The sequence below is a fragment of the Patella vulgata genome, chromosome 7 (assembly GCF_932274485.2).
Source record: "Patella vulgata chromosome 7, xgPatVulg1.2, whole genome shotgun sequence".
Classification (NCBI taxonomy): Eukaryota; Metazoa; Mollusca; class Gastropoda; family Patellidae; genus Patella; species Patella vulgata.
Window position 1 is genome coordinate 20,558,576 of NC_065885.2, and position 16,320 is coordinate 20,574,895.

Below are 16,320 nucleotides of genomic sequence, written 5' to 3' on the forward strand. Positions count from 1 at the left end.
TGTGGGTAAGCCGCTCACCAGAGTTGGTCGCTAAAAGTACCGAATAGTAGGGATCGTAGAAGAAGCTTTCCCCTTTTCAGGTGTGCAGGATGGAGGGCCTGGAAGCAAAAAAGACGAAAAAAAAAATCGATATCCCGTGTCAACGTTGACGTGTACAAAAAGTAACACTGGGCAATTTGGAAATTAAAGTAGTCCGGTTGGTGCAGAACCGTAGGACGTTAAACCTCATTTCATTTTAAGTGTTCGTATGTTTGAATAATTCAAATATCAACCATAAATGAATTTACACACCTGCCTTGACACAACTAGCATTATTTTCCAACCCCACTTTCAAACAGAGCTATGATCGCATAACTATAAAATTTAACTGATTTTACTGATTAGTGCACCGGTGCAAAAACAAGATGTGAACCCACGATTGTGTTATAAAATAAATAACATACATAGTCGTCAACAGAAGAGAGAGAGAGAGAGAGAGAGAGAGGGGGAGAGGGGAGGAGAGAGAGAGAGGGAGGGGGAGAGAGAGAGAGATGGCGTTTAACGTCCACTCGACACAAACTATGTCAAGTCGGGACTATACCGTTAACAGAGGATACTATTCAGTGATTTACTGAATAATAAAATGTGATAAGCACTAGAGGATTTTATCAAGTGACGAGAATGGGTCCATTGTTCCCCCCTTATGAGTAAAATTATAAAAAAGCACTTATTGTAAATCATGTATAACATTTAGTCTTTGCTTTAAATAGTAAGTCCGAGATTAAAAACATGCTTACATTAATGATAACAGTATCCTGTTGCACTACAGCAATGGTTAAAGATACATTATGTAAAATTTAGACAAAGAGCTGACCACTTTTGCTAAAATAGTTCAAAAATAGATAATGAAAATGAATATATTGAAAATTCCAGTTAAATCATTCTATTATAAATGGCTATTTTGTCAAGTGAAATTCAATTTGTATTAAATTTGTATTACTTTGTATTACTTTTAATCCAAATAAGATTTTTTAATAAGAATAGAAAGCTGTGTAGAACTATATTTTTAGGCCTTTTCTCGGAAGTCTCCGTCCGTGACGTCATGCATTTTCGGAAAATTTCCCCTTGGTCGGCCATATAAAAGTTTAACACAGATATGGAGGGCATTACCAAACCCACTCAATATATAAACCACCCGATGACCCAGAGTTGAAAATGGGTTTTTCATGTAATAATTTGTACAACATTTGAAGTCAGATAAACGACCTGCAATAGACAAATTTAGCTCTCGCACAATGCATCTTTAATGAGATGGTTGAGGGATATGGTGATATAACTACTAGAGTATAAATATAAAATCATATAAATATTTATATTAAAATAGTTAGAACAAGTCTAATAGAAAGATAACAGTAAAAAAATAATGTTGAATATATTCATGGTAAGATGATTAAAGTATATATAAAATATATAATTTTAGACATTTTGATTTTCAGACTCCTTCACGGGTTGTAATACTTCTTTACACTCTGACAACCGGAGGTTAAATTTTTTCTCTATATTCAGGGTATCTTCGAGCGCCTCGCCACGCGTTTCCGGTAATGTTAGAATGGAACATGTGTCTATCGCCATTAATATACAGATTATAACATACGGCACATAACCACCTTTAACAGCCTGTAATAAAACAGAAATGATGCATTAATAGATATATATATATAGTCTGCTCAAAATGTGACGAAGAAAGTTATTCAGATTATAGTATAGAGACCTACTAACAATGGATTAGTGAGGTCTCGCTCTAAAGGAGGAGGTGAAGGGTGTCGACTGCCCCCGTAGACACCTGGAAGAGTATAGCTTTAAATTTCAACACACAATTATAGTACATCGAGATCGGTTATTGATTGGATTTCAAATTAAAAACAAGCCAAGAGTAATGCCCGTGTCAAATTTAACACACTCTAACAGCAAGAGTAAGGCTGGTGTCGCTCGCCTTAATCAGAAAATAAATAGATGACACACCATTAATTACTTGCACATTTATCATTATAAAGCATTGACCAATCAAATTACTGAACATTCTGATCAATTTAAACAGAAAATGCCCATTTTGAATTAATTTGAGGGCAAAATGCCCATTTTGAACATAGGATGAGTTTATAATAATAATAAAAAAATATTATAATAAAACAAGACCAATATTTAATTATAACATTTAGTAAATGGTGCTGATGATTAATTGTTACTTTATCCACGAAAGTAGTCCATCGAAGCTAAGCAATCTAAACTATGAACATGAAAAATAGGGAAACAACTTAACATTAACATTATTAGAAAGAAATGCTTTTTTCATATTTAGAAAAATATACATATTAATGGATTGGATTTAATATGTGTCTTCTATTGTTTTTAGTTCAACTGCCTTAGTCTATATCCTATTCTGAATACTAAAAATACACCATTGCTCATGTTCTGCCTTTTAGTCTACCTGTCTGTCTACAATGTTACCCACCATTAGTAGCAAATTGTTGTACTGAGTTATGGTCAACCCTGACGTTTGATTGCATGGCTTCAGATCCAAAGTACTATAGAAGATTGTTATCTAACTGAAGATTGTGTACCAGTGATCTATTAAGATAACAATATCTAGTCAAAAATATTTATTTAGCTTTTGCTGAGTGGACCTTACCACCCCCATGTCTCTCTTTGGACGATGGCAGTCCAGGGTTTCCTTTTCAAAAATTTGCCCGTCAGACATTTTTACCGATCAACCACTAAACGACCTTACCACACCTTTGTCTCTTTTTGGATTATGGCAGTCCAGGGTTTCCTTTTCAAAAAATTGCCCCTCAGACATTTTTACCGATCAACCACTAAACGACCTTGCCACCCCTTTGTCTCTTTTAGGACGATGGCAGTCCAGGGTTTCCTTTTCAAAAATTTGCCCGTCAGACATTTTTACCGATCACCCACTAAACAACCATATCAGGTATTTTCATTGATGATGGTAGTGTACAATTCCACATAATTTGGCGGTAATAATGAGTTGCCAACATCAAAGTCCCAACCCTTCCCCATCCTCATCATTGTCTACTCACCAATGATATGACTTGTGACGCGAAAACTCCTCCAATCCTTGAACTAGTTCCGGCACTACCATAACCAAGATTTCTACAATAAAACGATGTTATCATAAATAAACTAATTTAGATATTAGAGGGGAGAAGTTGGTACTGTAGAGCTAAAATACCAGAGTCTGTTTGCAGTCACTTGCTAGATTAATTAAGATTAAATAAACCAACTTCTATTACAGTCTACCGATCTAATATACCACAAGGTTAGTAGTTAATGGTAAAGTAACGTAATGAAATTGACCCCCTTTAAAACAGAAGTAATTTATCAGTTATTAAAACAAGGCATTGCTTGAAAGTAATGTGCCATGGATACACTAGCTTATACATCCCAAATATATATATCAATAAAATAAATTCCACTTAAAATTGATTCCCTTTAAAACGGGAGTAATTTATCAGTTATTAAAACAAGACATTGCTTGAAAGTAATGTGCCATGGATACACTAGCTTACACATCCCAAAGCATATATGTCAATAAAATAAAATCCCCTAATACTTGTTATCATCATTCTTGTATAACGTAAAACAATCAAGTTCATCCATGGCAGAAATAAAGAACAAAATTTATTTATCTCCCTTTCAAGAACCAGGAGTAGCTAGATTGCACATTCTATTTGACTGCAACAGCTTCAGTGTCAAAAATAAGCTTACATGATAAAACTAAGCGCACTGGAATTACATTCTTTTAATTAAAGATACATTATGGGAGATTCGATAACGAGTTGGCAGTTCTCACTATAACTAAATAATGTAAAGGAAATTTGCTTAAAATTTCATTCAAATTGATCCACTATGAACCGAGAACTAAGCTAATGAAATTTCCGCCTAGCCTCGATCATCATTACTAAAGTCAGTACGATAAACATCATAGTCTCAATTATCCATTTAATCATTAAGTCGTGAAGTAAAGTTATGCAATAAATCGGCTCATAATCCACTAACGATCGCAGTTTTGCGATGCCAGCTAGAGTTGATTATGGTCTGGATGGGTTAATTAATGTCTATTTAATAATTTAGATAACATTTTAGGCCTAAAGAAAAACCTGCAATAGACAGATTTAGCTCTTGCATGATGTATGTTTAACTAAATTAGTTTTAATGTCAATAGAGGCATGATAGAATTGTTTTAATATAATGTTTTACATAAATTGACACCAACCTTAATAATCGAGTCTACTTACCCTTCAGTTATTATACGGTATATTAACCAGGTTTCTTCAGTTTATGGAAATAATCGAGTCTACTAACCTTATTACTGTGGGATATAATTCGGCAGTAAATACGCACATACTTGACCAACCACATGCCGTGCAAAATTGTGATATCATGGCACAGATACTGACATAATAAGCTTTATGTTCTGGTGGGGCTGAAGTAGGAAAAAGTAATGAAATAATTAAATTTAAATCCGTTATACCTGGGATCACCATTCAGTCATATTGGCCTTGACCGACTGGCAGACAAATTGACAGACTGACAGTGAAATGGAACATGACATTATATAAGTTTAAAGAATTTACCCTGAAAATACAATAAATACAGTCAGATTAATGGTTTCCATGTGTAAAATCATTAAGAAATATATTTGAAAAATTTGGATGATACTAAAAATTGTCATATTATTTGAAACAATCTTGCTAATCTAAGCTAAATATAGTACAGCAAGCTATAGCAGGTTTAATTTCTCTACACAAGTGTACATAATTTAACAACATACATTCTACTGCCTGTTCTAACCAGGCTGATGAAGTCGGACGTACGCCATGCAGTATGTTATGGGCGAAATCTTGCCGTACAGTGGCATTTTCGTCTACTCGAATTCCAACTGCCAACGGTTCTTTTACGAGCATGGCAGTCATCAATGTGTGAACAGAACCTGGTTAGTTTGTCCCGTTCAAACAACTAGGTGATAACCGAGTCATGGACCTCATACAAATGTACATACAAATGTAGGGATCAGAAGTGGAGATACCTAAAGCAGTTGATTATGGATATAAGGAAATAAATAGGAAGTAGTTAAATCTATAACAGCGCAATCTTCCCTGGATGCAGCTTTATTTGTGTACTCCTTAGCCACCCAGAGGCGACACAGTGGGTGTTGGGTTGTGGACACTGAACAAATAATTCATTGGCTTGCGGCCAAATACCCAAGGCGGACGTGTTCAAAATGAAGCAGTTTTCAAAACACTTTAACTCCGAAGATAATGATGCAAATGTGATGAAATTTCATCACATTAATGAGTTTAATGCAAAAGGCAGAACTAGTCTAATAGAGTGATGTGGCTCCTGTGATATTTTACAGAAATAAAACCAGGACACATGGATGGACGGACGGAGCCCAATTTAATACCCTTCTCATATAACATTGTTCGCGGAGATGACAAATATGAGTTTGAACTCCAAGACAATTTTTAACACTTTAAGGCGCAAATTATTGAATATATATATAAAACAAATCATGTTTCAGAAACAAATTAATCCACCACATGTTTCAAGGTTTAAATAGTGTAATATTTAGAAATATATTTCAGCTAGGCTTTTAATTGTAAATAAATATGCAGAATGTTAAACAAGTTACATCTTAAATTGTCATAACATATTAGTTTGTATAATTTAAACAATATTCTTTTTTACTTGGCAGATTTTCAACTTAAATATAACCCAATTGTGTCATAGGACTTTGATCTTGTTGTTGACATGTATGTCTTCACCAATGCTAATAACTGGATCCCCAACCCCCACTTTTGAATTAAAAAGCAATCGATACCAGAGGTAGGGAGGGTTTGGGTGGGATGGGAGCATTCGATTGCGTATAGGCACTAAATCCTCTAACAGTGGGATTCGCCACACCTTTTGAGCATCTAAAGGGCTTGATTAAAAGAAAATTTCCTCCTGGCGCCTTGTCTACGATATCACCTTGGGTGGAAGTGGACGTAAAACTCTAGAAACGAACGAAATGGCTCCTCCGATATTTTCAAAGGCTGCAAATAACGCTGGCAGAAGCCACATGCGGAATAAAATACAAAAGTATGGCAAAATTGTAGATTCATGTACCTACCAGTTAAAGACGCTATTATAGCCCCAAGGGCTCCTAATGCTACACCCATATTACCCATGGCTATTGACCATCTTCTTCCAAAGCGTTTTCTAAATAAAAATTAAAAAATACAGATAAATAAATTAAAGATAAACTTGTTAATAATTTTACCGGAAATCTTTTTTTAAAGGGGTGGTTCTCAAATAAATTAGGTAGAAGATCACCAAGGGGCAGATGAAGAACCAGGGGTCCCCTAGAATATTTTGAGAATTACATCACTGCAGATGTGATTTGGAGTAGAGTCCTTTCCTGTCATTTTAGAAACAAACTAAAACAGATGATTTTGTAGCCTAACAAGTTCGATTGCACTTTAAGCATCTGACCTTTGCTGTCACTTTAGATACAAACTGAAAGATATGTTTTTGTTGCCCATAACATTTTCAGCGTGGTAAAATTTATACAGCAGAGATGAAACCAACATGATAAAAAAAGTCTATGGGGAAGTCAATATTTATTTTCTGGCAAAGCTTTTTCTTAACTCATCATGGTTATGGGGGTATAAGCATTGTGTTAGAAACAAAGATATTTAGTAGATCAAGGATCCTAATTGGACAGTGGTTCTACAGTAGATAAATCACCCACTACTTTGGTTCAATTTTTCCTTCTTTCTCTTCAACTAGTTCACATCTTTTTAAATTTCTATAACTTCTTCTTTTATATTTAATTATTGACCAAAAAAGTCTATGGGGAAGTCACTATTTATTTTCTGGCAAAGCTTTTTCTTAACTCATCATGGTTATGGGGGTATAAGCATTGTGTTAGAAACAAAGATATTTAGTAGATCAAGGATCCTAATTGGACAGTGGTTCTACAGTAGATAAATCACCCACTACTTTGGTTCAATTTTTCCTTCTTTCTCTTCAACTAGTTCACATCTTTTTAAATTTCTATAACTTCTTCTTTTATATTTAATTATTGACCAGGTTTATAAGTTCGGCAATATCATTTTTGAGAAACTGAAACATAGCCATTAGACCGTGTCCGACATTTTCTTTCTCTGGATAAACAATTTCATCAGTCTTACTGAGGGTGCCTTGTCTGGTATTTGTTGGTCTAGGGTTGCTCCCTACATCATCACCCAATATCACAAGAAGCGACAGGACCATAATCATTGAGATTGTAAGGCTTTGAACACGGACAAACTTTGTATTGTGGCAGTTTTATGACGGTGCATACCAATTATTCACAGATTTGGTGTTACGTTTCAGGCAGCCGTTCTTCTCTCTTATAAGCGCCCTACCTCACCAACGATCTTAGTCATGACACATACTTACCAAACATGGTTAATGAGCAATCTCCAGATTTTCTCATTAAAGGTACCCCCCCCCCCCCCACACACACACACACACAGCATACACGCAGGTTGACGAGCAACTTCCAACAAGCAATATACCTACCAATTTTGGAGGAAAGCGATTTTAGACAAAATGCTGAAAATGTAAAAGTTCACGGACAAATCGGTATGAGATATCTTGATAGTTACATCTTGCCATCAGTCTACTCTTGGTAAAAAGAGGGTAGTATTCACATTACAAGATAATTGAAAATAAACATCACGTCAACTTTCTGTCTGACATGAATTAATTACTTTTAAAAAGTAATAATATACCCCTCCTACATTTCTGGGATTCTATCTGGAGTTCGAGAAGAGTGTCATTCGGGGTATGATATTTTGGATTATAAGTAAGTGTCAGTGTGTTAAGTGGGTGCTGTCTGCTGCTGAATGCCAGACTGTCTAAATGATGGCACCTGCTATCCACCGTCTGGCTGATGATATCTACTGTTGTGTCAGTCTGTTTGGATGATGTTATTTGCTGTTCTGTCAGTCTATCTTGTTTATGGCATTTAACGTACTGTCAGCCCGCCTGGATGATGCTGTCTAATGCTCTGTCAGCCTGTCTGGATGATGTAATTTGGGTGCTCTGGAGGATGCAATTGGTTCTAGTTACTGTTATACCTAGTTCGGAAGATACTATTGGGGTCCAGAGTTGGGTCACAGGTTAGCCGGCTTGGATAATTGCATCTGGGGGGGGGGGGGGGGTACCAACTCAATTTTAGAGGTATTAGGGCTATTGAGGTTATTCATTGAGTGTAATCTGGACTTTATTATGATGTTGAGGCAACTATCTAGGATTTTATCCAGGTTCTAGCTGATAGTCCGGGTAATAATATTTGTGGTTCTAGACTAATGCTAGCTCGTCTAGAGAATATTATCTGGAGTTCCAGTCCAGATGATGTTATTTTTGGTTCTAGCCAAGTATTAGCACATGCTATCTAGGATTTTGGTTCACTGTCAGGATGATGATTTTGTGCTTCCAATCAAATGTAACCCAATCTGCAACTATCAGTGGTTCCTTGAAGTATTATCTGATATGGGCTGTTCTTGTATTATTATGTCCACATGTTACTTAAAAAATCACGATTAGCAAAATGGTGTTGACCTGTCATTTTGTGCTGGGTTGCTACGGAACCTTTGGAAGAATAGAAGGCCCTCTCCCCTCCCAACAACGAAAGGTTTACATTTTTGACTGTAACTAGTCAACATCTGTAACAGTAGCTATCGCAGAATATGACACAGTTGGGAGATTTAGTCTACTCAAGTGTTACTGCATGTGACTGCATTATCATGATTATAATATTTGAGTCACAAGAATATCACATGTTGTAGTAAATACTCCCGAACTATATGAAAACCAGCTTTTACAAACGAGTCAGTAAAAGAAAAGTGTCTTACCTGTTAACAAAGAGTAGAACCAGTAAGGATGCTGGAATATCCACGATAGATACTAGAAAGAAGTTGAGATAAAAATTCCCTGACATACTTTGTACTCCAAGGATAAGGCACCAATAACAAACAGCAGAGGTAAACCTTTTGATTTCAAATATAAGATACAATTTAGATATCAAACATACAATTTACATATCAGAGATACGCCGTTGGGATCTTGACACTATTGTACTAATAAATCCTAAAACACAAAGGGTTGGTCATGCCTGGTGAAAAATCAATTCATTTATTAATTGTAAGTACATAGACGGGAGATGATACGACACTACAAAAACAGATGGTGTAAGGATCATCAATGGGCAAGGCTACTAAAACACAAGAACGGATGGTATAAGGATCGTCAAAAAAGTATAAACTGAAGCAACTGCGACAAGCCTTATTACTGAGCAAAGATACAGCATTTCAAGAGCAAACAGTAAGGATCACCACCATAAGGGTCAATATTATAGTAAATCTGTGGGAATCTGTGAGAACTGATTGTAGTGAGCTCCAATATAACGGGTTATTGCACCAAAAGTACCAGCTTTTACACCACATGAACCAATGTAAAGGAGCATCAGCTATATATAAACAGGATTCAAACTAGACAAAATGACTTCTCCTCATTTGATGACATGCACGAACAAACTTCATCAAAATTGATCTTGTCACTAAAAGTTGTACTCACTGCTATGTGCATGCTATAATAATTATTTATATATCTGAGTACAAATTTTTAAAATCAGATCCATTGTTTGCTAATCAAAGACAGACTGATTGACAGAGTCTACGTTAGTAGATATGTCTTCAATATATAAAATCTAAACGTAAAGTGTACGTAAATGTAGCGTCATGATGTTATCTGGGACTGCACGGAAACATATTTTAATATATGACCACATTTTATGTTGGACCCCAGTCTTTCCGTTCACAACTGCTGTAGAGATATTTGTAACCCAAGTCAACGAGGAGGGGTATTTTAGCGGTTGCTTGTTGAACACAAACTAAAACCAAGTATATCTTAAAATTGTCTATCTATGGACCTAAAAATTATATACATAACATACAATCAAGTTTTGTTTTCGAACCAATCGAAGTGGAGAGCCACGCTAACTTTGCTAGAGGAATGTCCTACTTACCAGGAATACCAGACACGTAAAGTTATCAGTGCCATTCGTTTGTCACGAAATAAATCCAAATGAGTATATCTTGAATACGTTTTGTTGATCTGTCTTTCGTCTTCTGCTACCAATTCTAAAATATCGGTATTAGGTTCTGGCTTTTTGTTTTTGCTGGCAATTTTACATGCTACTGCCGCTGCTTCCTTTAACTTCCCTTTTACAGTTAACCATCTGATACTTTCTGGTACAATACTTTATAAAATAAACAATAAAAAACACTTTAAAATCTCAGTAAACCAAATAAAGAAGTTGTCGTGCTAGTTACCTACCTTGGACAAATAATTCACAGAATTATGATAAATATTTCAAAAGTTATAGGCGGGTTGGATGGCCGAATGGTTAGCACGTGCGCGCTGTACCATTCCCCGGTTGTACTTGACAAGGAGTAGGGTCGCCTGTCCAACCTCGTGGGTTTTTTTCAGGTCCCCCAATTTCCTCCCACTGCTAAAGACCCCTACGTGCAAGCGAATGATTGAAATAAAATTGAAAAGTATGTTAGTCCCGAAAAAACCTTGTGTGTGTCAAGTGGACGTTAAACCCCATTTCCCTCCCTCCCTCAAAAGTTATAAATTGCTTTTAATGTAAATAATCTTTAAACAACAAGTACGCAAGTCTTGTGTAAACCACAAACCAAGCAGGTCGTCATTGCTATCATCTTGAAATTATGGCTTTATATCAAACAGTGAAGACCTTCATTCAATTGACGCTCAATTATCCAAGTTTCACGTCGATCGTTCATGGATTGGCGGAATCTTTGGTTTTTTGTTTGAAGAGCGTCGCCCAAGAACAAGAACAAGAAAAAGATTACCAAGTAAATGCAACCGATCCCTGGTTAAATATATAGAGGCATAGTGATGTAAACATGAATTCAAATGTTACAACAGATACATCATGTGGCACACTTGGTTGTTGTATTTGTTTTAATTTGATTATGTGTCTCCTAAATTGAATAATAGGATAATTTAAATCAACTCGTTTCATGCTTGTTGTTTGGCAACCTTTATAGGGACATAAAACCATATAAATCAAGAAATCTTAAATCTATATTGTGTCCATTTAAGATACAGCCATTACTGAGGATTACTTCTTAAAGTCAGACACACCGTCTATGATTGTGATACGGCTTTCCACAAATACCATTAATTATATTTTATTTGTCATGTCAAATGTGTTATATCTTAGCATTCTTTGAACAGTATCCACGAAAAAGCTTTCAATAAGACGAAATAAACGTCAAATTCGTTACAGAACGTATAGCCTATTAGAGCTAAGTTCTATACCTTCATAGGTCTAGATAAAGTTCTATTAAAGATTTGAATTAAATATTAACCAAATAAAGAAATTAACTTACAAGAAACCTAAACAAATAGGAAAACTGATGATGCAGACGATGATTTCAAAATGGCGCCAATATGGGAACAGCCATGTGATTAATGGAAGAAAAGGTGCTGCTCCAGCCCAGACTGGAAATGCACCAAGCAACGCACGCCATTTCTTTCCCACGAACTCAATGGAAGCAGGAAAACACACAACAATCGTGGCACCAGCTGACAATCCGATACCAAATCTCATAGCTGTGAACAAATGCCAAGACTGTGACGCCGCACAAATACCAAGGAAGATGAGATGCAGCAACTGTATGACATAGAGTGTTCTGCGTCTACCAAATCTATCTCCGGTGTAACTGACAATAGTAGCTCCAACTAACGCCCCTGACATCTGAACGGTTGTAATTGTAAAGCTTATCCATCTGTTTTCACAGACTAGGTCCCACTGTAATACAAACACAGTACAAGGTTGGCAGTAGAAACTGATTATGTTTGGCCACTCTAACTTTATGCAATTATTGTTGCGAATAGAGTATGCCATAAAAAAAACCCATGCATGTCGTTGAAAAAACGACTATCCGTTAGCAGTGTCCGGTTAATTTGAGAATGTATTAAGAACCCTGCTTTATGTGCGAGAGGTTGCATGTGGGTGTGATCTGTTACCTATTTGTCTAAATACCAGGATTATGTCTAACATAGACAGGGATTACCTTCCTTACCCCTTGAGTTTCTCTCTAAATTTGTTGATTTAGTGCCTCTGACTGAAAATTTAAATGTTCCATGAAATGTGATGGCGATGAAAAAAATAATCAAATGTACGTTTACCTCGTTCACGATGGTCCGTTTGCTCATATCAAATTCTCGTTTACAAACTGTTGCGTTGCCGGTGCCATAGCATTGGTTTAAACTAATACTATGACTACTAATGTTGCTATTGGTAACTAAGTAGGTGGTATGGTTGTTGTCATTGCTGACAAGATCCGATGTTGGCATGGAATCGCACCACCAATCTGGAATAAAGCCAGTAAACGCCATCTCCAACATGGTAAAAGCTACCGGAATCATCGTTGACAGCAAACAGGACACGATGACGATTTGGTACCAACCAAAGTCACCTATGTCAATCATCAATTCATCTAAATGCATAATGGAGGTTTTAACCAAGGCACAGCGTTTAATATAAAAAATGTATCACCGGGTCTTGAAAACCAATAGCTGATCTACATTCAAAGCCTGAAATGATGAAATATAAAGGGAATGTCAATAAAATATAACATAAATCATTTCCCAAAAGGAAATGCAGAGAATGTATGTTTCTTAGCTAATTTCCTTTTAGCAAATGGGGTTATTTTATATTGCGGAGATTTTAAACTTTTGGGTTATTACAGGCACAACATTAGATCCACATTCCGTCAGCTTGTGATACCTTAACAATAAAGTTAACAGTGATAATTTCAAAGAACTTAATTTTAATATATATTCTTTGTCCTCACACAACACCCTTTACCACTAAGGAGGCAAGAATGTCTGAAATTTTATCTTTATTGTTTACTTACCATTTCTGTGATGTCAAAAGAAAGGGAATATATGTGTAGGTAATTTCTATGCAAATTTATAATGATATTATTATCCTTCCATAAAGTATTTCTGAATTGTAGCATTGACTTTCTTTTGTCATAGTTTCAAGAAAGGCCAAGAAAGGTCAAATCATGACAATATTTGGTTATTTCTTAAATATCTTATATACATATGTACTATAGCTATTATTTTTTCTTAGTAGATTGCTTATCAGAGAGATTCATATAAACAATGACTGTGTTCAGTAGACCATATACGAACAACTGAAGCGTGGTTGATCTGTATTGTATACAGCTGAAGGAGTATTTTGTAGAAAACAAACACGGAAATCTTAATACCTTATTCATGACACATTTACTCATTTATTTATTAACTTAAGATGAATTGTTCCAATTCTTATTGATCCCAAAATATATTGAATGCTGATTTTACTATTCAAATATTCGTCACAATTTGAATGCTATTTACATATTCGATCACATGCATATATCTAGAAATTGTAACATATTTGCCATACCTGTTAATGTTTTTTTCTGAATATTGAATATATTAAATATTTCCTATTGGAGACTAACAATTTTAGGTCTTTGCTAGGATACGCCTACTGACATGAAATGAATAGCCTTTTTTTAAAAAAAATTTAAACATCGTGTAGATTCAGTAGCAGCTATTGAGTATTGTCATATTTGGTAAAATACATAAAAAAAATTTCAATACCTCTTTGTTAGATCTGAAATCTTTTTAACAAAAGACTAGACGGCTATTATAAGGTAATTTATATATTCGTACCGGGTTTATTAGTAGCGAGGTGGCTAAGTGGGTAAGGCGCTGTCTCGCTAGCCTGGAGGTCGTGTGTTCGATCCCTGCATTGTCTGAGAAAGTTCATCAGGATTTTCCGACGCGGTTTCGTTTTGTCAGCGGTGCCTGACAAGGACAGCTGTCTAGTCGTTCGGATGGGAAAACCGAGGTTCCGTGTATACATTGGCATGTACGTAAAAGATCCCTTGACACTTGGAATTCGATATAAGAGTAGGCCATAGTGCCGCTGCCCGGGCAAAATGTCCGTCATAGCACACTGTATGGCGTATGCCCGTCTTCATTAGCCCAGTCGGAGCAGAACAGTATGACGTTAAACCCCATTTTATTTCATTTCATTTATTAAATGCTTGAACGTGATTTCACCACTTAACAACACAGCTGACAAAGCAGACTTTATGAGGCTATTCTTTAGAATATATACGGTTAACAGAAATTGTTGAAATTAGATTGTGTTCATTGTCTGACCAATCTGAACAATACAGATTAGATGATAAAATGTAGTTTTCAGAGTGTTCACAACGGAATGTGGAACTGGAAGACGCAATAGATGATCATATGTGGGCTTATAATGTGACATAAATTACCAGGTGCACAATAGTATCGACACACGTCAGAACTCAATGGTAGCTAATGTTTGGATCATACTCCATGCCCCTGTAAATCAGCCAGATTTAAACACTCTTCTACATATCGTCAATACCAAATGCAATCAACTGTCCCCTCTACGTGCTCTGTGTTAAACAGATTTACAGCATTTAGATATGATTGATTGGGTTTTTTAACTTTAATACAACAAATAAAAGAATTCAGTTAAAAAGTAGCAGCTCACATTCAGAAAAGAGAGTATAAATCCACAACAGTGACTAGGTTGCTGAATATCGATAGAGTTTGTCCTTTCATGATCCCAATGCTTCGCACCAAATTTGAAATAAATCAGTTAATTACTATCCCGTTGGAGAGGTTTTCGGCAAAAGGGGTGGCTGTAACTCCGGAACAGAAGGTGTAGGGTCAACACATCCACTGAAAATCCACAACAGTAGCTAGATTGCTGAATATCGATAGAGTTTGCCCTTTCATGATCCCAATGCTTCGCACCAAATTTGAAATAAATCAGTTAATTACTATCCCGTTGGAGAGCTTTTCGGCAAAAGGGGTGGCTGTAACTCCGGAACAGAAGATGTGAGGTCAACGCATCCACGGCCCGATTGCTTATCCCCAAATTTGAAATAGATATGTTAAAAACTATAGCTCCTTTAGCGTTCACAAGGTTTTCGAAAGCGGGGGGGGGGGGGGGGTACCTCTAGAACGGCAGATCGCAGAATGCTGATAGGGTTTATCCTCTCGTGACCCTTATACTTCCCACGAAATTTGAAATAGATTTGTTTAAAACTATAGTCTTTATTGCGTTCACATGGATTTCGACAGGCGTGTGTGTGTGTGTGTGTGGGGGGGGGGGGGTGTGTATGGGGGGGGGGCTCCTGAATGGAATATCACAGAACACTGATTATTGTTGGATTCATCCTCTCACGAACCCTATTGATTCACACCAAATTTGAAAAAAAAATACAATTTTCGTAAAGTAGGCATAATTCTGGAACAGCAAGTTCCCTGGTCCCTAAATATAGAGACTGTCCCTTGCAAGGCTCTTGAACCTGGGCCGTTCACAAAGGGAAACCACGCTGGAGAATCCGAGCAACCGTGGTTCCAAGCCCACGGCCAAACAGACAGACGGAATGTCATGGGTGACGACAATAAATACAACCATATTCCAATGTAGGCATATAAATTTCGAGCCATTACAGAAATCCCATACTGAGCTAATTGCTTCAAACGGGTATATGAACTACTGTGATGCAATGTTTAAAATTCATATATTAATATAGCCAAACATGCGTGATGGGTCAGTCATAAACTTAAACCAAATACTGTAAAAAATTAAAATCTTCATCTGAAAATAAAACAACACTTTCAAATATACTGAAGGTAAAATAGAAACTTACCTCAAAAATATCACTTTTCACAAGTTACATAAGTTTGATATCGTTTTACGTAACTACAATAATGACCTATATAGCTCCATTCATGTGCATCGAAGACTGAATACGGCTTTGCTGTAGCAAACGGCAGGGAGATGCTAGCATAACGGGACTTGAGTGTAGGACTGTATAGGCCGTGTTCCACTCGCTGACTGAACACCGCCTTCAGGTAACCATATTTGTTCTGCTTGTTATGCAAATGAAGGGAATTTTTCACCGCCCACCTGGTAGTCCCGTTTTTGATCCCTTGCCGTGTAGGAAAAGCCCCACCCCCCAAAAAAGGGAGAAAATTTTGGAAGTATGACGGCGCGAATCGTGATAGTGGGAACCTAACGTTAAGACGGTTGTATTAACATCTTCTATTTCTACGTAACTATTGTAACATCTCACTGGTTTACAG

General features: G+C 36.4%; 1 protein-coding gene across 2 annotated transcripts; it reads right to left on the minus strand.

Moving 5' to 3' along the window:
* Positions 1-1,400: 1,400 nt before the first annotated feature.
* On the minus strand, positions 1,401-16,048 carry LOC126828610 (solute carrier family 22 member 21). 2 transcript variants are annotated; one of them, XM_050558487.2, is made up of 9 exons: positions 15,885-16,046; positions 12,313-12,720; positions 11,511-11,932; positions 10,118-10,351; positions 8,946-9,080; positions 6,173-6,261; positions 4,363-4,483; positions 3,078-3,150; positions 1,401-1,656 (listed from the first exon to the last, which is right to left on the minus strand). In XM_050558487.2, exons 2-9 carry the CDS (start codon positions 12,631-12,633, stop codon positions 1,456-1,458), a joined length of 1,596 nt encoding a protein of 531 aa, XP_050414444.1. In that variant the 5' UTR covers positions 12,634-12,720; positions 15,885-16,046; the 3' UTR covers positions 1,401-1,455. The 2 variants fall into 2 exon arrangements, with proteins under 2 accessions (XP_050414444.1, XP_055958416.1); XM_056102441.1 differs by lacking the exons at positions 1,401-1,656; positions 3,078-3,150 and having other exon boundaries at positions 3,191-4,483; positions 15,885-16,048.
* Positions 16,049-16,320: the final 272 nt, after the last annotated feature.